The sequence below is a fragment of the Chamaea fasciata genome, unplaced genomic scaffold (assembly GCF_029207755.1).
Source record: "Chamaea fasciata isolate MVZ Bird 193981 ecotype frontalis unplaced genomic scaffold, bChaFas1.0.hap1 SCAF_3, whole genome shotgun sequence".
Lineage (NCBI taxonomy): Eukaryota > Metazoa > Chordata > Aves > Passeriformes > Sylviidae > Chamaea > Chamaea fasciata.
This window is the reverse complement of record NW_027094088.1, coordinates 39,849,556-39,875,516: the sequence shown is the minus strand read 5'-3', so window position 1 is coordinate 39,875,516 and position 25,961 is coordinate 39,849,556. Positions and strand designations below refer to the sequence as shown.

Below are 25,961 nucleotides of genomic sequence, written 5' to 3'. Positions count from 1 at the left end.
GGCATAAGAAATGGAGTATGGAATACATGCAGTTTTTTGAAATTTTGAAATTTAATTTGGGTCCACCAAGTCATCTTGGTGCTGAAAGAGTATAGGCAGTCTACTGCATAGTACATGTATCATGCTTGTAACAGAAGTATATATGTCAAACCAATAACAAGACCTTATCACTTGTTTTTCCCTGCTTTTATTTTATGCATGTTTAGACTGACCAAAGTGGTCTGGAAATAAACTTCTGAGTTTTGATGCCCCAATTTGATAACAGATTAATACTTAAGGAAACATGTAACTGTGTGTCTCAAGATTGGAGTGGAATTCACAGAAAAGTTATAAAAACATTAGATCTGCATGGACACATGGGAAACTTAACTACAGTGCAATGACTCCAAACCTTGGATTTGCCTCCCCTGGGATTATCTGGACCTCCCCAGTTCCCTGTTGTCACAGACACTTTGCTCTTAGCCTGTAGCATCCAAGATTTGTATATCAAAGGCTAAAATACAGTCTTGTAAACTGGAGTTAAAGAGTTTTTAAAAATCAAGATGGCATCTGATATAATCACGTACAATCTTCTTGAGGATATGTCTGGTTGATAAAGGTCCCTGGGTTTTTTAAAACAAGTGTGGTTTGTACTCTGAATTTGTTGTCTTTGGTCCTGGCTTTGGCCTCAGAGTTGTTGGTGCTATGAGGCTGTTTGGGGGTGCCTGTTTGCCAGGTCATAGAAAGGAACTCCATCTCCTGTGTGTTGCTAGGGGCAGGACACAAGAGCCAGGGAGTGTGTTACAGCCAGGTACTGCAGCTCCTGACCTCAGTTACGTGTCTGTTATGTGATTAACATCACTCCCACTACACTTTTTTGGTGAGCAGTGAGTAAAGGCAGTTATCTAGATATTTAATTGCTCAATCTGTAAAGCAGATGAAGCTGCATAATTGGTGTTACAAGTTGTTACTTAAGTGCTGTCATAGATGTGAAGAAGTGTTCTCATTCTAACACAATTAAAAGACTGAGTTCTCGCAGCAGTATCTGAATGCATAGCTCTGTTTGTAGCTCTGGTTGAGAACTCTTTTTTTTTCTGTATTATGGTTAGTGAATTTGATTTTCCTAACTGTGTTTAGCATTTGGACTCACAGGGGAACTTATTCATGTTAAATAGAGTTTGGGGAAGCTGAGATGGGAGTGGAGGAGGAACATTTCTCCAATGTTCTTTTGCAGACTGGCAGAAGAATTTTTCTTGTTAGCGAAAACTTGTACTGAATTTGTGCAGAATTGCTTATATGGAATCAAACTATGGCATTTTCAGCATGGAATAGAAGAAAAATGCACTCTGCATATATGACTCTTAGTTCCAAAATGGTTCTTTGAAAAGCAGTGGTTTATTTAACACTAAAACCTTTTGGCCCCTGATGAAGTTGCCCAAACAACTTAAAATGCACTTTTTGTCCTAAATTTGAGGAGAATTCAAATTAATGTCTGCATAAACCCTGGTCTCTGGCAGGTGGGTACGTGGTGTGTTGTCATGCTTGCTATAGTAAGATTGTAGTAGCTTTTGAGATGTGAAGGAGGAGGAAAGGGCATGTGAATAAACAGACTACAGGCTTCACAGTACAGAGATAAAAAAGTAAAGGAAGTGATAGTTAATTCTTTTCAAGACTGGAATAATGCTGGGCTTTGTAAGCCTTAGACATCCTTTTGTGAGCTACGCACTCTGTCATGATTCCAACGTTCTCCGTAGTGGCTATAAACGGAGTAATTTTCCCGTTGCCGCCCCAGCCCCAGTCCGGCCCCGGGTCCCCGGGGCGCGGCGGGCGGGGCCGGGCCGGCGGGGGGGCCGCGCTGCCGTTGCCATGGCAGCGCCCGCCGCCGCCGCAGCATCCTCCGCAGCAACTTTCCCCCCGGATTAAAAGCGGAGCCAAGGCGGTGGCGGCGGCCGAGAGGGACGGGACGGGCGGCCGGGGTCCGTCGGCGGCTACGGAGCGGCGGCCGCTGCCTTGTCCTTCCCCCCCGCGCCTGCGGAGCGCCCGCGTCCCTTCCGCGGCTCCCCTGGGGCAGCGCGGAGCCATTTTGCCGAGCGGGTGGGTGGAGGGTCCCGGTCCCACTCGGCGCCTTGTCCTGTCCCCCTCCGACACCTTCCTTTCTGCGCTCTCGCCGGCGGCCGACGCGCGCTCCTTCTGCTTGATCCCGTCCTCAGGCAGGAATCGCTCAGCATGCCGATCGCCCACTTGCTGGAGCTATGGAAGGGGATAGAGGTGGAGCCCATGGAGACGGAGGTGAGCGGCTGCGGGGGCGTGCGGCAGCGGCGGTGCCGCCGGCCCCTCTTTCCCGCCGGGGGAAGCGCCTCGGTGGTGCCCCAAAGCTCACGAAATGGGGTGTGATGAGCATCCCGCGCCCGCTCCGCTCGCTGCGGAGGGCGGGAGCCAGGCGAGGCTCGGGAACCTGTGAGGAACCTGTTGCCTCCCAGGAGGAGCGGTTGGAGCGGCGGCCGCGGAGCCCGGGCAATGCGGGATGTCCCGTTCTGTCCTGCCCGCCCGCCCCGCACCGGGCTCGGGTCGGAACAGTGCCCCGGGGGACTGGGGTGGCTGCGAAGGAAAGAGCGTGTACAACAGATAGAAACCTACAAAGCGGGCTGAGTCGCGCTCAGGCTCACATTTAAACATGAAGTATGTGATCTGTCATTTGAGGCTCGAATAGGTCCGTGGACCTCACTTGGGTTCTGATTACCCATTTGCCCATTACCTCTTAGCGTAAGACTGTGCTTTCCGGATCGTACTGGAAACCCGATGCTGTGATAATTCGCTGCTCTGTTGCGTGTGCTCGCGATTTGTCTTGCAGTGTTGTCATTACCGGCAATCTAAGGTTATCTTGTGTCAAGAAAGGCATCTATCAGGTTCAAGAAGTGTTTGGACAGTGCTCTCAGTCACATGGTGTGATTCTTGGGGATGCCCCGTGCAGGAGCTGAGCTCTGTGATCCTTGTTGGGTACCTTCCGGCTTAGGTTATTCTATGATTTTATGATTTTTTTACTGTAATGGGACAAGGTAGATTCCTGAGTATTTCTGGGACTGTTAAGCAGTGCTAAAACACCAAAATATTTCAGGTCAATTGCTTGTAGCACAGGATGCACACTTGTGAATAGATGAATGAAATTTGTGAGGTGCGGGGGGGGGGGGGGTGGTGTTGGTGTTTATTTTTTAAGCCCCCATCCCCTTGTTTGATTGAAGTACTGTAACAGGGTTTTGGTGACAGGGAAAGATGGAAGTGTAACTGAGCCAGACAGGTTGTGGAGAACACAAAACACTTGACTCAAAAGGAGTTGCTGAACTACAGGAAAGGTTTTGTGCAAGGTGTTAGTTTGTACATGTAAACAGTTCAGCAGAAGTGATAATGTGATATATTGTACCAGCACAGATCATTCTGGAGTCCCTAGGTTAAAAACAAGCTGTGGGGGGCTTGCAAAAGTTTAAATCATATAATTCACTTCTGAATACTGTAACTTGTTCCACTTTGTGGGATGCAAGGAATCTGAGGGCTAATAAACAGGTTATAGCTGGGAAACTGTGTATCGTTCCTGATTTTGTTTTAGAAGTCAGCTGACACCTTGTTAAATCACTTTCATAATGAGAGGACTTGTATTACTATATTTATGGTTAACAATTTCTTGCTGAACCTCATAGAAATGGTGTTCCCCTCCCAAGTCTACCTTTGCATTGACTGGTATTCAAAGTGCATTTACATGCCTGTTTTTTTTTCCTTCCTCCTTCCCTCCTTTCTAAAATCAGTTCATTTTTTGTGTGCCCAGTGTTTTTCTTTCTGATCCAGACAGAGAGGGCTTCATTGGTTGCTTTTTCTGTTGTCAATTTCTTGGAAAAACTCCTCTTGATCACAGGGTAAATCCTGCACTAAAGTTGAATGTACATTGCCTGGGATGACGTCTTTTGCTGGTAGAGGACTACTTAGGCCTTTCCTTCAGAAGAAACTGTGTGGATCTCCTTACCAGGGGTAATTGATGCATTGAAATGATAGTTAATCAGATGTGTGAGTTTGTAGGTTTTGGTGGTGCTTTTTTAAAATTTCCTGCTTGAAAGAACAGCATAGATGATCTACACTGTTCTATCACATGCTGAGGTTTCACTTACAAAAAGTTTAGAGGCCTAAAGAATTGCAGGCATAAGCTCCTACAGTTTAGATAGGAACAACAGGTAAAGCACCATTTATTCACTCTATTGCTGTCTCTAGGCACAATAAAGATATGTTATAAGTTAAGACCATTTGAGATCATGCTATAGATAGAATTGCCAAAGTACCATTTGCTCAAATCTAAAAGCACATAGAAAGCACATAGAAATTAACTTCATCTCTTGTGGGCTCTTGTCCCTGAAGACATTTTCAAACAGCAGAAACATTTACTCTTTAATGAGCTGAATGCAGCTTAAACACTAGTGGTTGTACTGATTCAAGAGAACTGTCATGGTCTCTGAATCTGTGTGGGATAAAATGTTTTCATGATTGTCTGCAAGTTGTTCTTTTTTTCACGGAAGATTTTCACAGTTAGTAGACAAGGAGGGAGACAGTTTAATTCTTTGATGCATACGGACCTGTTTCTCCTTCCCTTCCTTAATGCCAAAAACCCTTTTAAAACAGAGACATTTATGAGTGCCTGTGCATGACTCAGGTGAATGACTTGCAGATATTAAAGACAGCTTTTATAGTAAATCAATCACTTAATAAGGAAGAGTGCATCAAGGGCATGTTCTATATTATGTTTGTGTAAAGGAAGATTAGAGCGAAGTACTGCTGCTTTCACCTGTTGACTCAGGAGGTCATAAATTGTGTTTGACAAGTAAGCAAGAAAATTGGGATATTTGCTGTTCTAGAATTTCTTTGAGAGTAGGTAAAGTTATTGATCTCACTCAAGCTGGATGGATAAGATAGTGAATTACAGCACTGGGAATATTTTTCCTGAGAAAGGTTTGTGTGATCAAACTCTATTTAATCTTTCTACCTGTTTTCCAAAGGGTTCACCACTTAATGGATTTTAGGTGAGCAGAACATTTAAATGGAAGCTGAGCATTCATAAAATTTGCTCCTATATATACACACACATATATTCTCTCTCCCCAGCAAGAAATGATATTCCATTTCTCTGGTTCTTTTCAGTAATAATCTTTTGTTCTTTATCCATTCTATGACAAATTTGGCTTCAACTATTCATCAGCAAATTTTTAATAGCTCCTTTATTGTGTTTTCTTCTCTTAACATTTTATGTATCTTGGAGAAAGTAGGTCCCTATGGATTCCAAGGTTAATTTACCTGTGCAAAGTGTGAAGAATGGAACAAGCCTACTATAGTAAGATAAATTAAAAGCAACTTATCTGCCTAAAAACTAAATTGACTGTATTTTGTGCTAGATCTTGGCTTAAAATTGTCTTTCTTGGTAGCATATATTTACAGGATTTTTCTTCTCTTTTCTCCTATCTGTTTACTAGACTGTGGTGGAAGATGCTGCCCCGGACGAAGAACCTGTAAAAGAGGTAAAACAGCTGATTCACAAATCACACAAATTTTGACAAATTATTATATCACCTTCTCTCTTCATGAAACCAAATGTCTCTGATAGATATTCTCCACATGCTTGTAGCTGTCAAGATACAAAGCCAACCCATTTTTGGTCTTGTATTGCAAGGTCAAGTGAGGAATAAAAGCTAGAGGTTAGATAATTTTATTTTACAGATATTGGCTGTGCATTTTTCCCAAGAAAGAGCACACAACTTCTTGAGTTATATAGTTTTCCTACAGAGAAGGTTTTGTTATGACCTTAGAAAGAGTAGCTGTCATATTTACAAGGTTTGTGTATTGTAAATTGTGCATAAGTTAATTCCATAGACATTAAATTGAAGTCATTACTGCTTGTTCCATTGGCTGGCTCTCCACCACAGCAAAAGTTAGCTAACCCTCTGCTTCAAGTTAATCTGTTGTTTATATTTTTGTATCACTGTACTGTTTTTCTAATTAAAACAAACAAACAAGCAAATCTAAACCTACAGGAAAAGGTAAGTCTTGCGTCGAAGTGTTTAAATGCCAAATAAGTCATATGAAGATATAAAACAGGCAAGGTCAAATCATCATTCACTATTATGATAAGTTGAGAGCAAAGCTTGACATTGGTCCCATGTGTCAGGGTGAAGTGCTGCTGGTTTGTGTAGAGTGAGCCAAGGTGTGCGTAATAGATGATCCGCCATTTGCTGATGTCTAAAAAAGCAAAGTAGACTGAATCCCTTCTGTTTCTGATTCTCAACTGAAGGGAGGCTGCGAAGATGCATGTCTAACCAGCCACCTCTTGAAGATCAATTTCCTGGTATCTCTTACTCCTTGAAATATAAAACTTACCTTTGATGTCTGGTTTTCTGTGCATGGATGTGTTTCTGTTCATTTTTACTGTGTTAAAGGCATAGTTTAACCCACAAATGATAGGAAGGAGGAAGAAATCTTAGCTTTGATCTCTGAAATGAGTGCAACTTCCAAATGGATTTTTTCCCCTTCCATTACCATTTCTTAAAAAGAGCAGTAAATTGCTCTTTAAAAAGCTTGGGGAAGAAATTAAGTGCAGGTAGTTTGGCTCATCACTTTCTTTGAGGATATGGCTGAAGAAAAAATTTTCTGGTTTGTGGGTTTTAGGAGGACTTTTTTGTGAATATAGCCTTCATTTCCCAAATTAATTTAAACCTAGTTAATTTTCATGAAAGATGTTTCTTATAATTAAGTTTGAAATTTGGCAGAAAACAAAAGGCATGTAATGACTGCTTGTACAGAAACCTTAATCCTGTGTTCTCATTTTCTGATGTAAACATTGCAGTGTGCAATTTGATATCTGAAATGGTGTTTCTTTCTGATTTTTTCTTCTCCCTTTCTCTGCTGCTGCCATGCTATTTCAGCCCTCTGCTGGCTCAGTCTGTAGGCCATTTCCATTTCCATGAAATTTGTGTCCTGTTGCAGTGGTATTGTAAAAAAGAACAATTTTCTCTTTGGGTGACTGATAGCTGTACTGTGCCCAACCCCAAAGAAATGTTTTGTTGCTTTGAGACATTGAAGCTTGACTTAAGGAGTGAATTTAAATCGTGTAATGCACTGGATCACACCTGCTTAAAGGATGTTTTTGTCAATAACTTGCCTTAGGCTATGTTGGCCTCCTGCTGTTTCTCCCACGCTGTGTATAGTGTGGACAAATGAGATGATGCATTATAAAAAACGCATTATAAAACTGCACTTCTAATTTTTTTTTTCTGAAGTCTGATTTTCCTGTTGATGGATAAGTTCTTTAAATGTCTTGGGGGCATAAATTGATGGGATTGTTGGATAGAGCAGATGTTCCTGAGACACATTTTGGCCCTAGAACACCGTGTCAGCTCTGCTCTAGAATTGTCACCCAGATCACTGGGGGTTGCTATCAGGGCTTTTTCTTAAGAGGAGGAACATCCCACAGACCCTGTTTGTCCTGCCACAAAAGCAAGCAGATTAGTGGATAGAAATTTCCTTAAGAGGATTTTATACTCCTGCAGCAGTTATTGCTTAGACCTGGGGGGATGCAGTTTTTCCTTAAGAGGTTCTTTTTGACAAAATGGCCTTTTCTTGATAGAGAAGGATAACTCTGACCACCTGTGTTCGTTAGAGGCCCCAACATACTTAAGGGTGATGTGTCTTGTGGTCTAGTCTAGGTCAAAGTGTTGGTATTCTATCTAAACTTCCATGAAGGTGCAGCTGGCAGCAAAATTCTTTGTCACATTTTTCTAAAATAATGCGTATATTTACAAAGCATCTTGCAGTCCTTCGAAATTACAGCATTCAGAAGCTATCTTGTAGCATTGCTTTGAGCTGTTTTACCCTTTCAAGGGAATTTGTATGCTCTAGTTCAAACATTGCATGGGGCTCTTGGGGAAAGTAAAGCAGATATTCAATGGAAATGCTGATGCACAAACAGAACAGTGTGGCAAAAGTGAAAATGGCAGTACCTAGGCTTACTCTTAACTCCTGTGCAGTTTCCAAAGACACATAACTTCTGCTGATACTGTATGCACTGGTGAAAATGTGAGTAATAAAACTGGAGGGAGCAAGGGTGGATGCTCTGTGTGTGGCTCATGACAAGCACACGTTGCAGGTTCTGCCACTGTCTATAGCCAGGACATGAATTTATTGGGTCCTCAATGAAACATCAAGTTTCTATAACTAATGGCAGTAACAGCTTGTGTGATAATTTTTAGGAACTGAACGAATACTGCACTGAATGATCACAATGCAGAAAGCATGAAACCTGCATGTCAGTGGAAATTTTATATTTGTTGCTCTAGTGCTACTGTTATCAAGGCAATAAACGTTCGTGGCAACATAGAAAACTGACGTTGGAAGATCCCTCTGGAGATCATCTAGCCCAACCTTCCCTGCCTTGCTGAAAGCAGTGTCATTGGAGGGAAAGTGCTTGGCACAGCATCCAGTTGTGTCATGAATGGACTCTAAAAGCTCTCTGGGACCTGGTTCTAGTGTTTGATCACCCTAAGAGGAAATTCATGTTTAAAATTTCCTGTGTTTTGGTTTGTGCTCACTGCCTCCTGTCACTGGAGATACCACTGCAAAGAGTCTCGTTCTATCGTTTTTATTCTCTCTCTTTGGATATTCATACATGTGAATAAGACGCATTCTCCATTCTTTCCTTGTGTCCTTGTCTTCTTCAGAGCTACAATTACAGCTTTCTCAGAATCTTTTTTTGTAGGTCAAACCTCTTCCTCCATTGTTTATTTTTGCAGTAATTCACCTTCATTTGCTCCAGTAGGTTCATGTCTTTTCTTTGAAGTGTGGAAGCCCAGAACAGGGTGTCACTTCAGGTGTCTCAGCAGTGCTGAGTGGAAGAGAAGGATCACTCCACTAGACCTGCTGGCAACACCTTTTCTAATACAACCCAGAGTGTCATCAACTTTCTTTGCCAGCTGGCTCAATTCTACCTGTCCACCAGGATGCCTAGGTTCTTCTCTGTGAAGATGAATTCCAGCTGTGTGACCCCCAGCCTGAGGCAGTGCATAGGGTTATTTTTCTTGAGGTATAGAACCTTGCATGTTCCTTTGCCAAACTTCAGGATAATACTGTTGGCCAATTTCTTCAGTCAGAAAAAGTTCCTCTGGACTCAGTGCAACTGTCTGGTGTTACCAGCTGTTACTACATTTTGTAGCATCTACAAACTTGTAGAGCGTGTACTCTGCCAAATCAACCAAATCATTAATGAAGATGTTAAATAATCCAGGTCCCAGTCTTGATCCCTGGGGTATGCCAGTGACTGACTCCAACTGAACTTTGTGCTGATTACAACCCTCTGGGTATTGTAGTTCAGTTTTTGATCCATCTCACTGTTCACTTACATGATTCAATCAGTCCTTCATCTGTTTGTCTGAGATGATGTGGGAGACAGTGTCAAAAGTCTTACTTGAAGCCTGCACCTTCATTCTTCAAAATGGTGAAGGCTGTCAAGTTGTTTGAGCAAAATTTTCCTCTTCACAAATCTGCGGTGACTATGGCAAATAATTTTCTTGCCATTCATATGCTTGTGAATTCTTTCTAGAGAGATTTGATTCATCACCCTTTCAGGTACTGAGGTGAAGCTGACTGGCTTGCAATTTGCTATATCTTCCTTCTTGAAGAGAGGAACTACATCCTTTCTCACATCTCTCAAGAAGCTTCTCCAACTGCCATGTGTCTTCAGAGTACTGGGAGTGGCCACACAATAATATTGGTCAGTTCCCTCAGCATTAATGGATATATCTCATCAAGTCCCACATTTGTTTATTTAAATGCCCCCTAACCTGACCCTCCTCCACCAAAGCCAAATCCTTCTTTCCCACCTTTTTCAGGGGCTTGGGAATCCCAAAGGTTCAGAATTACCAGTAAAGACCAAGGCAAAGACAGCACTGGGTACCTTGGCTTTCTTGTGTCCTTTGTCACCATCTCTCCTTCCCTGCTCAGTAGCAGGATCAAAGGTATTCCTTTTGCTGCTTCTAGAACTACAGCAGTCCTTGTTACTCTCTGCCTCTGTCATCAGATTCAATTGCACATGGGCTTTGGTTTTCCTGACACCACCACTACATACTTGACAGTCTTCTTCATGCTCCTCCTGGACACTTCTGTTTCCTCCATTTAGATATATTACTCTTGTATGTCTGAGATCTTTCAGATGCTACTTGTTCATTCATGCAGGCCTTTGGCTGCCTTTCCATGATTATTTTGTTGGTCAGAGTGGCCAAATCCTGAGCTAGGAGGAGTTGATCTTTGAAAATTATCCATCTGATTTTATCCAGAATGATCACAGAACACAAGACATTTCTTGGTATATGTGTTTACACATATACACACACAAGAAGTCTGTACCTTATTAAAAAACTTGGCCTGCAAGGGGAGCTTTTCCTTTCAGGGAAAAACAAATAGGAAGCTTATCATCATATGAGTGGTAAGGCACAAAGTATAGAGAAGTACTGTTTTGTAATATGATGTAAAAACTTTTGAGGAGGGAAGCCTGGTTTGGATTGTTAGATGACAGCAACATGTTTACTGAAATACTGTTGTTTTCTTATTTCTCCAAAAAACCAAGCAACCAAACCCAACAACAACGACTCAGAATTAAGGAACCTTGTTTAAGAAAAAGGTGTGGAGTAATAATTTTTTTCTTTTGTATAAAGTAATGCATTATTATCACAGTATGTAAGTAATTGTAAGTTTAGATATTGTGCTATACACCTTTCTAAAAGAAAGATTTGTAGGCATTGATTCAGGATAAATTTATTTTTTTCTCTCTCTATAGAAACAGATGCTGAGTGAACTCAAATGCAGGCCCTGACTGGAAAATTATGACCTTGCCTAGATTCTTACAAAACTGCACTGGTTTTGAAACTAATTATTTCTCCTTTCCACAGTTCTTTGAGCAAGTGGTGTAGGCAGTGTAAGCTGTTTGACTTAACATTTTTTTATTTTAAAAAATAATCCCTAGTATTTAGGTCTTATGAAGGATTTGGTAGATAGTAACTTCGTAAATTGATTTTTAGAAACAGTTTTAATTCCCAAAATATATTAATCTACAGTTGTTGTCTAACACTTTTTTAAAAAGTAAATAATTGAAATTTGTTTTGGAATTAAGTTATTCAGGCAACCAATGAAATACTGGTTTCTATTTACCTCCATAAAAAAATAGGGTATAAAAATGTGTGTCCTTGTTAAAGATTAAAGGGGGTTTTGTCACTGTATTTGTGTGGCTAAAATGTGAGAGGAGACAGCTGGGGTCATGGAATGAATGAAATGTCTCTCCCTTCTCTTGCACCCCAGAGTCTGTGTTCAGAATCCCAGCAATGAAGGGGAAGCTGACAGGGAAACAGCTGTGCTACTCTTATTGAAGTAGAATTTTGTTACTTCTGATTTTTTGTAAATTGGTTTCTTGTCACTGTCTCATCAAATGAATTAAAACAGATATTGGGGGGACATCAATATAAGAGGAAAGCCTTTCACTTTTATTTTTTCTTTCTCTGCCACCTTGTATGTTTCATAAAGCAAATAGAGACAAAGAAAACTTCAAATATTTGGAGATAAGCAATGTTTAAAAAAACTTATTACGTGAACTGAAAGACTTGTGACATTTGAACTTAAACATGTAAGTTTAGCAACATATTTATATATCATATCCCATCCAAGTTGCACTTTCTGGTTCTAGCTGTTGTTATTGCACAGTCACTGTTACTTTTTTGAATTACTGCTTTCAGCCAGTGTGCTGTTGTGCCTCTGATGCATTAGAGAGAAGATAACAGCATTTAAAAAAAAAAACTTGTTCAAAAGTCTGTGAACACTTTTTGGGATTTTTCAACCCCTCTGGCTCTCTGCAGTCTTTGCTAAATGCTGCTCTGTGTGGTGAATGGCAACCTTCATTGAAACTATTCTCTCCATGGCCAGAGAGTGACAGATTCTGTTTCTCAGATATCTTAGTCTTTCAGAACCAAAAAATGAACTCTGTCTCTATATCTCTTGAGACCCTAAATGATGGGGTTTTACCTGGTAGAGAAAGTCACTGAAAATTAAAGTTGGCAGCAGAGTTTCCCTTGAGATAATAGCTGATGCTCCCTCTTCTTGAAGTGTAACTTTTACATGTGCTGTGCCTGATGTTCTTGAGCCTTTATTGAATCAGTACCTTGGTATGATGGTGGTTTCATCTCTGTTGCTGATACTCCAGGAAGCACTGACACAGTGGGGTGGTCCAACCTGCAGAGTTCAGGGACAATGCACGGCGGGGGGTGTGGGTTTTGTTTTTTGTTGGAGCGTTCTCTGTTGTTCTTTGGATTTTTTAGTTTGCAGTGTTTAGTGATGGAACAAACAGCTAACCAACCAAATGGGGTTTTTTGGCTAAGTGGACACTAAAATGACCAACTCTGATTTAATCAGTTAGACAGGCATGTAGATGAACAGAAAATATACTGTGTTTGGAAGCTTTTAAAATAAATGTTGCAGACTGCACTGCAGCGGTCACAAACTGAGCAAATATCATGCTGAACAGGGGAAAGAGGTTCTGACGGTATTTGCAAGATGTAAAATGCTTCATGGAATTAGGCTGCTTGATTTTGAACAAGGGTTATTACTTAAGAGAAATAAAGTTCATCTGGGGAAAACCATTCTCTCATGAAAATAATCTTATACCATAATGGTCGTTGGTGCCCAAGAGTGCTAGCTGTGAGTTGTGTCATCAAGAGAGATGAGTCATTTGGCAGTCCTTAGAGTCTGTGATGAGTATGGTGCCTCCTAGAGAGATGTGTTATTTAAAATGGAAACAAACTACAATTTACACACAGATGGTTACAACTTAAGGGTGAGAAAATCCATTTTTCTTCATGACAATGAAGTGGAAGTCAATTGTTTTATTTTTTTTCCTACTAGAATGCTCCAATTTTCTTGCTTACTCTGTGGTTTGTTCTCTCCTTAGAACATAGTGTTTTGTGTTGAAATGAGCATTCTTTCTTTGAATCTACTCTCCTTTCCTGCTACTTCCAAGGTTAATAAATAACTTTCACCATAGGAAAAGTAATGTGACAAAGAAGCAGGATGGGCACTGTTATTTTGGAAGAAAATCTTCCTCTGACTGCTTTCCACCAAAGATTTGATAGGAAAAATCAGTATGTAGCTTAAAAAAAACAAAATCTCAAATGGGCATGGTTTGACACAGAAGAGTTTTATTGTTATTGGAGATGTCAAATATTGAGCTTCTATTTCTAGGTCATTATGAACTTCATGGTGCATTTTCTTTTCAATCCTTGACTAGTTTTCCCTGCTGACTAGAAAAGAAGCTTTTGGTAATAAATTAGTCTGGCTGCATTTTGAACAAAGGAATTACACTTGCAGAAGTTTTGTCTTTATAGAATGTGTGATCAGTTCTCAGGCATGCTTATTACACACAGGCTTTCACAAAGATTATATTGACATTTACAAGTGACATGTGAAGTATTCAGAGCAGTAACAAAAACAGCATTGCATAAGTTTTGAAAGTCAAGAAGGAAGGCAAATTACCTCTTCTCAAGCACCTGGATCCTCAAAACTACCTGATGCTTTGTCTCATGCAGCCAGTTATTTTTGTGAGGTGGCCACAAAAGTCATGTTGTGTGCCACCTCTGTGGAAGAGGGTTGCTTCAACACCAGAGAAGCATGGGGCTTCCAGGGTTGCAGGTGGGTGTTTTCACCTTATTGTGTCTATGAAGTTAACTGCAAGTTCCCAGCTGTTCAAAACTTTGATCCAGCATCTATGCAGAATTCTTGGTATATCTAAGTTACTTGAGGTGTAGGTATCATGATCAAATGACCCCTTATTACTACCACATAATTAAATGAGGTAGAAACCTGAAGTCTTCTAAACATTTCAGTTTTGGACGTGAGTTTTGTAAATGACAAATTCTACCCCTGCTCAGATTTGTCTTATTGAAAGTGGATGTGGATTTCCTGATTGCTATTTTAGTCTTTGTTTTGTATATGTGTTCTCCCCTTTTTTATTTACAATTATTGCAGTGGTTACTAGATTTTTTTAGTCTGGTCTAGAAGTATTTTTTCTGATAACAAACATCAAACTAAAGAAAGAGAGGGAAAGCATACTGGATTCAAGCTGACATTCACATATATGATGGAAAGTACAGCCTATCCCTTTCATAGGTATCTTTTGTTATTCGGGGTGGTCTGGGTTTTATGTATGCAGATCAGGCATATTTATTCATATCTAGCACTTGAACAAGTAGTCTGATCCTTTTGTACACTAGTAACCACAGTTCTGACCTCCAGTAATCAGTAACTGAGGGGTCCTCAGTATTTACTAATCTAAAATTCTATCTTTTCAGTCCAATTCTTAATTTTCAACTGAGGTGAAAAGATAATACACATATTTAACAATAAGCCTTATGGAAAAAAATTTTAAAAAAAGAAGAAAGAGCAATATGGTACTGCTAAAGCAGATACACTCTTGTACATGAGACCTGTTATTTGAGTGGATTGCTTCCTGGTTTGTGCTATTAATCATGTATATTTGGTTGCTATAATCTCCTGTATTTTCTTATAAATAGTCTTCTATTATGATGAACAGTCTTGGGAGACTTTTTGTACATTATTACAGCAGCTTTTAACATGTTTTGCTTTATTTCTTTTTTAAGAAAGCTATGAGCTGTGAGTCACCCTTCCTATAAGGGAAGCTGTTACAACAGAATTAAACTGCATAAGTAGCGTTTTGGTTATGTCAGTGAGCCTCCTGAGTGCCTGTCATCTGAAAACTGTTTCTGAAATCCTGCTTGAAATCCTGCAGCAGTGGTGTTGAAAACTACTCTGAGCACTCTGCACAGCTGAAGAGGGAGGGCATGGTGAGGGGGGTGTTATTTACTTATTCAGTTAAAGTCTTTGAAATGCTTGGTCTCTTCATGTCTTTTCAAGTCAGTTTGGGAAGCTCCTTAGAAAGGGGAGTGTAGCACTAGAAGGAGGGCTGACTTCTGTTCCTAAAATGAAAGCTAGAGTAAGGGGATGCTTAGTGAATTCCAACTTCCTAACTGCAGTATTCCTGACTGCACCAAACAGAATAGCCTCTGAGGTGAGGTCTGCTTAGAGCCTGTCCTGCAGCAGCACTGCAGAGAAGCTGTTTGCAGAGGAGGAGATAAAGGCTTTTCTCCAGAGGGAAGTTTTCCTAGGGCAGCATCCTTTGGGTAGTCCTGCTTGTCAGAAGGAGCCTCGTTCCATTGGCCCTGTGGGTGCCAAGCCAGGGCAGGGTCCCTGCAGAGCTGTGTGCTAGGTAGCCTGATGCACGCAGGTCTTCTTGGGAGTTCCTTCTCAGTCAACTATCTAGCTTCTCCAGCCTAAAGTGGTCTCTTGTACTGTAGCAGTCAAGTACTTGAAGAAAATGACAAATCTGAATGCTTAAACCTGGTGTGTATAATGCTGCTTAACTTCTAGGAGAAAACCGAAGGTTTACTCGTTTTTCTGAAATTTGTTAGTCTGTAGATTTAATACACATGGCACATCTGACCCAAAAAATAGAGTCAGAAGATCTGTCAAGGTAGGAGGTTTGTGATGTGTGTCTGAATTTATTTCTATTTCTGATTCGTTTATTCTCTTGAATTTCCTGCTGTTAGTTTTTCCTGGGACAAAGTTTTATGACACTTCAGGGAGGGGAAGGTAGCCCTGAAGCTCCAGAGTATGCATTTGGTTTCACAGAGATTTTTTCTGGAAATGGTGTATGAGAAGAAATCTCATTGCAGATATTAATATGTTTCTGTGGGTGACAGTCTTGTTGAGTGAAAGGGAGATTAACATAGCTCAGAGGTCTGAATAGTATTTGTCAGCTGGCAGTCTGTAGTTTTGAATGGTATTTGTCAGTTTGTAGTGTGTAGTTTGTTTACTTCTGTAGACAGACAAGATAAGTGATCAAATCCTATAAACATCTGATTCCAGCATCCAACAAGTATTTAAGTAGTAAATCACAATACTAAATAAATATGACTTGATATCCAGGCTTGGTGCATCGTCTTGTACAAGATACTGTTGTGGATGTAAAGGTGAATGAAAAGGTATAAGAACGTGACAGCCTTTCCCTGCTTACTTACTGGTTTGAATCAGGCTCGGTTTAGGTTTGCATGAAGATTTAGCTGTCTGATAGCTCAGTGTTGGTAGCTATGGTGAGGAGTTCAGCATTGTTCAGATTAATAGTGTGGGAATGGTTGAAGAACTAATCCTTCCTTCTATAGAGGTAGGCATGCCCACCTGAAGCCTCAAGTGCATTAGTGGGACAGGTCCTGAAAGTCAGTACAACCTCTGCCACAAATAACTCTCTTTTGAGCTAAATCTTTAACACCAGTGCCCTTTGACTAGGGAAGGGCAGTAACTGCATCTGGCAGGATGTTTCTTGAGGGTTTCAACTTGACCAAGGAAACAAATCCAAGCATGCCTGTGAAAAACCTAACCCCCTGCTGTAATGGGGACCTCTGATCTTCTTGTACCTCTGTTCTGCAGAATGTACGCCCTCAGCTGTACAGCCTTGTGCTGGCTGAAATAATAACAGTGAGATCCTGACTGTGTGAAGATTGTCTGTGTCCCCTTGTCTAACGTGGTAAACTAGTCATCCTGCAGGTCAGGATGTTGAGGATGGAGAGAGAGCACTTTGGGTGTGTAGGAATTTAATTATAAACTACTTTACATATTTCATATTGTAGGGGTGCAAAGGACAATGTCTGCACATTACTTGTGTTTCCTTGCAGCCAACTAGTGGTATCTATACAGTTTTTTTCATGTGCTACTGCTCTACCTTTTTTTAAGGGCATGATGGAGGCTGATTTATAGCACATCCAATGGATGCTCTGTGGATCCTTCTAAACTAAATGTCTATTGTACATTTTTCTGTGGTTTTGTGGGTCCTCAGACCACTCTTCTGTTTTTATTTACTTTAGCTCATTGCTGTCAGCAGTGGGAGTGGGCAGCCCGTGGACAACAGGATAACACATATGCGTGTGTAATTGTTTTTATTTTAGCATCAGGACTATTTTGTGCAAGTTTGATCTATTTTTCTAGTCGTGTGTCTCAGTAAAGGAGCACAGAATACTGCAGTGCACAATATGTCAAGTAACAGCATGGTAATCACTGAGTACATGCAGTGGTGTGCACAATGAAGACACAAAAATTGTGTTAATGACACCATTACCACTGCCTCTTTGTCCTCAATGTTCCACCCTTCGCTGGAGGAAGACATCTTTGTTAGTAGAGGACACTGAAGGGGGAGAGCAGTAGGTCAGTGTTGCAGTGTCAGCTGGCAGCACAGAGAGGGTTAGCAGAGGGCTTGGTGTCAGTGTCTCAGCAGATACTGGCTGGTGCAGCCTCTGGGCTTCAAGTCATGGCAGTTCTCTCCTGCCTCCTCCTTGCTTCCTATCTGTGCTACACTGGCCTATGGAATGAGGAGTATCCTCCTGCATCCCGGTTTCAGTAAGTTATTGTTCAGCTCCAGAAGTAAGCAGTTAAGTTTTTGTGTTGCCTTGAGTTTGCTCCTGTGATCTAGCTTCCATGATTCATACTCCTGCTTGCCAACTGGAGTTAGCGTAAGGCTTAATTAAATGTGTAAAACATTTTGAACTTAGTGAGTCATTTTCCTGAAATATGTTGCATGTAGTTGGCAGACTTGCCTACCTTTTTGGTTCTTCGAGCCAGCTTTGAATAAATAATTGTATTTGGGCAGGAGGTGAAGTATTTGGTGTGCATACTGTCAGCCTTGAAGCATCTGTGTAAAAAGAGTATTTAATAATTTAAAAATGCTCAAGATGAACAGATGTATACTTAGTGTGCAAATGAAAAAATGATGGTTTTGTTTGCTTTGTGTTTGTTATAAAATTTGAAAACCCTGGAAGCTTTGATGAGGGTGAGGCTAAGTGAGGCTTATACAATCCTATTGAGGAAGAAGCTAGACTGAATCCAGTTCTTGTCCCTGGAAGCCCCCAGGTTCTTGGATTTGAAACAGGAATTAAATAAACTGATGTTCCTTCCAGATAGGTAAGCAGGAGTTCTCCTGCACATTGGGAGATCAGCCAGGAGTCTCTGACAGTGTTACACCTGGATCCTCATTTTGAGTTCTCTAACTCTTTGGTTTTGCAGGAAACTCATTTGTAAATGTAGCTTTAAGAATATGAATATTTTCAGATGTAACTGGCAAGGAATAAAAACTTTCTTGAATGTGTGAATTGGGAGAAAAGAGATTTTAAGTTCAGCTTCTGCATGGAATAACTGTTTATCTCTTAACTTGATGAGTCACTGTTGTGACTGATTAGATCAGTACAAAATTATCCTTCTTTAGTCTTGTTCTTACAATTTTTGCCCAGTCCTACTTTGGGGTTTTGGGGGGTTGTTAGTTTGTTTGTTTGTTCGTTTTTAAACTGTTCTCCTAGGTTTCTCTAACAGTTTTGGGAGAAAATTTGACCAAGCTTCTTTGAAAAGCCTGAAATACGCATTTAGTTGAAAGTTGAAATATGCATAAGTGATGACTTCATCAGTTTGCCAGATTTGGTGCTGTGACTCTGGTGGTTCTTGGAAGGTGGTGTAAGGGCCTTGGCACAACATATTTTAAACTGACTCTGAGTTCCCATCCACCATGCCTGGAGTTGAACAGCCAGGGCTGTTGCAGAGTGGATTGAAGAAGGACTAAAAACCAGAAATGCCTTCCATGTTGCTTTTATGCTATTTTGTGGGGGTTTTAGGATTGTGTGGAGTTTTGTTGGTTTTTTTTTTATTTTATTTTAGGGGGGTGTGTGTAGTTTTGGCTTTTTGGGGGGAACGGGTTTGATGTTTTGTGCTTTTTAAAGTAGTCTGTATCTGGTACCTGTTCTCTAAATATTACTACCAATCTTTGCCTTCAAGGCATTACAACTCTTTCATTGTATTTCCTAGCATCTTGGTGGCCTTTAAAAGTGCATTGCAAGCATAGTTGCAGGCAACAAGTGGCCAAAACAACTGTTGCCATCTGGCTGGTGACTTCAACAACTGTGACAACCAGAGAACATTTTGTGAGCCCTCTTTTCCACTAGCATTTCTTACGACTCAGTTATAAATGCTGGGTAGAGGTGCTTCTGGAAACTTCTTCTTTGCTGTACATATCAAAGGAGAAAGCTTGTCAATCTACAGGGCCTCCTCTTAAATTTGATAATTTGTGCCTGGCATAGTATTCCTTACACTTGCTCAAAGTCTTAGACTTCAGTTTGACTGCTTGAAAGCCAGCTATCTACTTACTTACATGTCACTGACCAGCAAGAAAAGCATGTGTGCAGACCAAATGCTTCTAATGTACTTGTGAGGCTGATTTTAGCAGAGAATCTTCCCCTTGAGAAGATAAATAGATTCCCAGCTGTACAGCTTGGATGAGGTGAGGCCCAGGGAGATAAGTGGATCATTAAAATACTGTTTTGCCTAGCTTGTTCCTTCTGCCCGTTTTTTATTCTTTAACTAATGTGGATGGACCCTGCATGAAGAGTTGGAAGAGCTGCTTTTTATGAGATAAAGCAGCTCTGGGTTCCTGGCTGACAGCTGGGGGAAGCATTTAATAGCACAGTAAGTGCTGTATGAGGCAGATGCTGACAGCATGAGAAGCAGAGTAAGTCTCTAGCTGTGTGGAAATAATGGCTTGTGTAATTTTGAACAGGAAATCTAACTTGGATTGGGGTGTTTCTTTCATAATAATAAAAAACCCTGGAGGATGGGGGAGCACATGCAAATCCTCTTCAGCAAAGAATACAAGTGCTGGATGCCTTCCCTGTGGTGTCTGCAGGGTGATTACAGTCTGAACCTATATCTGTACCTGACAGGAAAATTGGACTTTTTATCACAGGGGATGGAGAAACCCTCTGAGATTTGTGATTTTGATTTTTTTGCCAGAGTACCTGGAGATGTCTTGGAAAAATTAGGGAAACTCTTCCTGCACAGTTTCTTTTAGCTGTTATTTCTTTGGGAGTTATACTTAGGCATCATGCAATGTCCAGTTATACTGTTGATCACTTTAGTTTAGGGCCACTAACTTGCTTTGTTAAAACTGCCTTTCACCTCTCTGTAAAAATAAAGGAAATTTAATATCATGCAGTAGAATACTGATTTTTTTTTTTTCTGTTAGGCTTTCCACAAATGAACAAGATAAATGCTTTCAGAAAATGTAATGAAACCTGATCTCGTGATTGTATAGCTTAAAGATAGAAATACTGGAAGATGAGCTTATTGGGGTTGGGAATGCATAGTGTTTTGTGCACAAGTCTCCTTGCTTATATTGTCATCAACAACAAACCTCCTTTTAGCCCTTAAATATCTGGCATAGGGCCTGTTTCTGTTTCTGAGCCTGAGTAGCAGATTTTTCTGATGAAACTTGTGTTTGAAGACTGCATGCCACAGCATTTTAAGGGAGAGATAGTTGTCCTCTCTATGAGGAAAGGAGCCTTGCCTTGGGGCCCAGTTTGACATGGACACTTCAAGAATAATTTTGGTTTTCCTCCCATTTTTGTCCTTCTGAGGTTATGAAAAAGTAAAGAGTTTGGCATGCTGTTTTTGGGGAGTCAGGTACCTGCTGATCTGGGCACCCATATCTAACTGAACATTGTGTATGGCAAGTGACTGATCAAAATCACACACAGAATCACGCACAGAAATGATCTATTCAAGACTGAAATGTGTAATGTAATGGTTTCTTCTTTCTGAAACATTTTTGCTTCATATATAGCAGTATAAATACTAGACTAAATCTGAGAAATAAAAACAAAAGAGCTTGCTGTGTAACTTTTCCAATTCTAACAATAAAGGGAATGTGTGAGACCAGAATCAACTTTCTTCACAGTTTGAAGACATGGAATGAGCATAACTCCTTCCCCAAGTGAGTCTCTTGAGGAGGCTGACTGCCCTTTGCTGCTTCAGTCTGTGTGAATTAGCAGAAATATCCAGTGACTGAAGAAGGTACCTGCTCCATACAAGGTATTAAATAATTTTCATTTTATGTTGCTGTGGCACAACATGAAATTTCACAGGCCTACCAGAACTTAGTGTTGTGATGGGTAGATGTGAATTTTGTTTAAGGAAAGCAGAGATTTGGGGTTTCTGAATATTAACCTGATGGCATGAATTCAGACATACTCAGACCAATGACCTTTTTTGCATAATGTGGTTCTTGGAGACATTCACAGGCAAAAGGACCAAATGAAGCCAAGTCCCTGCTGGACACCTCGGCCTGTAGTGTAGGAAGTGTTGCCTCTTCTGTCCTGTGTCTGTATTAGTCACAAACATCTTAAGTAACTGGGTTGTGGGTTTGATTTTTTTTTTTTTTCCTGTGGGGGTGAGGTGGAAATGACACAGGTACACTCTGTGCATGTAGTGTCTTTTATCTGAGTACATCACATTCTTGTAAAGTGCACACTGAAATAATTTCAGATAACATGATGTGCATTTTCTACCAGGTGCTGCTCTGCAGCTGGTTGTGATATTTCTGCAGCTGTGGAACAGAAAGGTTCAGTCTCAGGAATAGATATGCAATGACAGCATGAGCTTTAGCTGATGAGTGTGTACTCTGTGTGGAGACCCTAACCCATACTTCTTAGGATGTGTTGTAACATTTCCTTGAACTAGCTAGGCTGAAGCTGGCAAATAAACTGCAATCCCATCTCCTAAGTGGGGTGTGGACATGACTGCAGTCTGTTGCCATGGGGACGAAGATAAGTCTCATTTTGTAGAATTGTACTGAAAACTGCTGTACCCTGGGAGTGCGTGACCTGTAAGCTAGCAGTTATGCAGAAGTCTTGTTGAAGCATGCCAAAGTTGATCGATGTGGTTTGATCTTTAGGGTGTTCCTAGGGAAGCAATGTGTACAATCACACTGATCAGACATCCCAACAGTAGGAATACCATGGCCAGCTGCAGTCAAGCTGGAAAGAAGAATTGGCACTTAGACCTCTGTTCTCAAAGATTTTGTGAATGTTCACAAAGGAGCAGAGAGATTCAAGGCAGTACCCTCCCAAGGGATGGAAGAGCAGAACTGTACCTGGCCACAAATCAACATGCACTAAGCAATAAGCATGGTAGGAAATCTGTATGTTATGTCTCTGTCCAAAAGGGTAGGAGGAGGAAAGATGTCCAAGAAACAATAGCCATAGGTCTGTTGAGAAACAGGGTCCATTAGTTCTGCTGCTTGCAGAACAACTTTACCTTACCTTTTTCACTGGGAAATTTCATTTTAAAACAGAAGTACAAAAGTCTTTCAGCTTCTGTATTTCCCTACAGAAACCAGATTGCACTTACTGTGGCTACATGTTGGCCTGTTTTTTTAACCTTTCTTAGGTTTAGTTATGAGACCATCCCAGCTTTACAGGAACACATTTTAAAGACAAAGCATGTAATTTCTTAATATCTGTCCATGAGAACAGAAAGCTGTTTGGTTTTTTTTTTCCTTGTTCTTTGACCACTGTGCAAGCTCGACCCTTAGTAATCTAGAAGGAAAACGCAGCGCATTGGAAATACCCGTTCCCTACATGTCTGCACCCGGCCATACTGGGGCAGGACTGACACCTAGTGTGGGCTGGGTAGAACTGAACATTCAGCTCATTGAGCTACTGCAAAGCTCAATAAAATTTACTCTAAGCTGTGGCTGCCACAAAGCTTTTGAAATGTAAGTTTTCAGTTTGGACGTCCAACAGCTCACTTGTTGCCTTGCTCATCTTTCTAGCAGCTAGCAGAGATGCTGCTGTAGTAAGCAACTCTGGCAGCTGGAAAGTGGTCCCTTTCTTACCTGACTTCCTTTCCCAGCTGGCTGATTTTAGACCATCAGACACATTTCTGCACTATGTACAACAGTCATTCACTGTGTTTTCTACAGAACCACCTCAGTCATGTTACTGTCATACTTTAGGCATTGAAAACTGTGCTTATACTGCTGACACCAATGCAATACTGTGCCTTTTAATAAGTGGTAACTCTTGTGTCTTACCCTTTTGAAGAAAAGAGAACATGTTTCGGAAAATTGAAACAAATCCAAAAAGCAGGGTGAAACTTAACCATGGCAATTGTGTATTTCTAGTCTTGAATTTTCTTGAATTTAAGATGCTCCAAAGCTTCCAGATATTTTTTTTAATATCTGTGCTTTAAACTGCTGTGATGTGTCTTGTATCACTATACTGTAATAAACTGGATGTAGTGTAACTCTGATAACTCTGTTGCACCTGGTAAACCTGAGTTTTGTCATAGACAACAACTATCATAGCTGTAATTATTTACTTTTTTGTAGCAAGACTTTAATTCTCTGGGTAGACACACTCCAGCCAAGTATTCAAAGAAACATATATCCCTTGCTCCAGATCCTGCCTCTGAAACATGCCCCAGCTTAAAGTTATCTCAGTTCTGCCAGAGAGTGAGTCAAATCTGACTTTGGACTGACTTCTTTGAGCATGTGGTTCTACATCTGTGTTGCCTTGTTTAGTGGTTGCTTCCAACCCAAATGATTTTATCGATGGGGATTTTAGCCTGTGTCTTGGTTTAGATAGAGAGGTATCTGCCAGGGAGGGTTGGAGTCTCCCTTAAAATGTAAGCCCCTCCTCCCTTTTTTCAAATTATTATAAATTTGCAATTAAAAGGCTGTTAGGCTAAGATTTTGGGAATAGGTATAGCAGTTCTTTTCTACGGATATAAAAATACAGATGATGTAGTACAGAAGAATAAGCAAACAAATAAACAAACAAGAAATCCTAGAAAACCCTGACAGAGTCAGAAATACAACCTGACACCCTGTTGGTCAGGGTGTTGGAAGCAGTCCAAAGTAAGCCCTCCTGGAGTGGCAGATGTGGTTCTGATTGAGTAGAGATGGTCCCGTTGAAGAAAAAGGGTCCAGTAATGGTGAGATGGGTCCAGCCTTCCTCCAGGGATCCGGTGGAAAAACTGGATACCTAGTGGGACTGTGGCTCCTTTTTATCTAAGTTAAGATGTTTTGGCTCCTCGTCCCTGTGTGGAGCAGCTTACAATAGTGCACTGTAATGTGTAATGTCATTGATGAGCTCTTAATGGTCCATTAGCAGAAGACATTCCCTTGGAAGTAGTGAAACAATGAAGAGAGATAAGTAGCACTCCACCATCTGATAAGTGACACTGACCCATTTGGGCAAAGATAAGCAATTCTGCTCCACCCAGATGGAATAGAATAATATGCTCTTTACAAAACCCATGACAGCCTGTTTCCCCCGCCCTCTTGCTTTGAACAGTGAGGAAGGATAGTTCTGTTTCTTAAATCATTGCCTGCTATTTCAATGGAACATGCAAGGGGAAAGCTGGTTGTTTCTTAACCAAATAAGAAACCATGTTTTGAACTCCAATATTTGGAACAACATCACAGCAATGTTACAGTTCACAGTAACTGGTGCAGAACAGGGGTCTGAGAGGGAGACTGGCACTGGGAACCTGCGTACAGCTGTAGTTTAACTTTGACAGGGTTGGCATGCAATTTGGGATGCTGTGACTGACAGATACATGTTAGTCCCAGTGTTGTAGATCTCAGTTCAGGCCAATAGAAAGCTCACTTGCAAGCAGGCATTTTTGATATTTGTGGAATATGCATTAATTTTAAGTCTTTAAATTTCTTAGTCTCAGCATATTTTAATTCTGCTTGTGAGATCTGTAGCTCTTTACTTTAAGGAGCAACAGCAGGTGCCATGAAGGGTAGACTTTTATGAGATTCTGAGCATGTTTGTTTCCATGAGATGGGCCCCTTATGAAGAAATCCACTAGGAAGGAGGGGCTGACCACCTCATCTTGTGCTTGGCTACCTCTGCCAACAAGCCTCCTCAAATGCCACTATGGTGCAGCAAGTGCCTTGCTTTGCACTGCAAGCTATAATCTATAACCAGCCCAAGGGAATTATTCTGGGGTAATGAGGAAGCTTGTGAAGCTTGCAGTAACTTCATCTGGCAGCAGAGGTCTGTCTTGTTTGGCAAAAGGGCTTTTATCTGTTAAGACTGAATCATTGTATGAGAATTTGGATAGCTTTTCAGTCCTTTTTAGGATGTTTTCTTTTTGTCTCTTTGAATACCAATTTAAAGTTTTTTTAATGATAAGAACTGACCCAAACGTGCAGCGTGCACTTAAGTGAGTCACATTTGCAGTAGCTGGGGAACTCTGGCAATCACTGAGCTGGTGTGAGAAGCTGTAACTGCAATCTGAAGCCTGTGCCCCCTCCCCAGAACCAGCACTGAGAACAGAGCTAGAAACTGCTGGCAGATTTCTGGGAGTGTGGGAAGTGATATTTTAGAGGTTGGGAAGTAAGCTTGTCCTTCCCTTGTAATTTTCAAGTCAGAACTGAGTTCCTTTCTAGAAAACTGGCTTTAGCCAAACCCCAGACATTTAGCTTCAGACAGGCACAAGTGGATGAAAGTTCATGACTAATGTTGGACAGGAATTGTTAGAGCTGATGAATGTAGAGTTTTTTTCTTCTAATGTTAACTCACAAAACTGCAAGTCTTCTGCCAGAATTTGTGTCTTTCAAACAGATTCACCTCCAAGTAAGTATCTTCCATATCCAATTATCTGTTACATCTGTGAATGGAAGGATCCTATTCAGTCTAGAAATTATTTCACAAGCTCCTAAAAGCACAGGTCTCTAGTGTGGATTTTCCATTACTTAACTCAAACCATCTCTAGTTCATCATTATCTATTAAGGCATGCAATATTTTCTTCAGCCATTTGCTTGTACTGTTCTGGAATATTTTCCTTTAGGTTGTGGTGCTGTTTACATCGAGCTATTGGAAGCTTATGTGTGATTTTGCTGAAGCTGAATGACTTCAGCCCAAACACATAATTTTCCATTTATGAGTCAGAACTATGATAATTTCTGCAAATCATCCTGAAAAGCATCCTACAGCTTGGCTAACGACACAACATACAGATGGTCCTC

General features: G+C 40.8%; 1 protein-coding gene across 1 annotated transcript in view; it reads left to right on the top strand.

Annotated features, from left to right (window-relative positions):
- Positions 1-25,961, top strand: part of RPS6KA2 (ribosomal protein S6 kinase A2) — a 280,998-nt gene that overhangs the window by 5,788 nt on the left and 249,249 nt on the right. Inside the window, exon 2 of the mRNA XM_066178673.1 lies at positions 5,484-5,528. Within this exon, the coding sequence (XP_066034770.1) occupies positions 5,484-5,528 (45 nt within the window). The remainder of the gene's footprint in view (positions 1-5,483; positions 5,529-25,961) is intronic.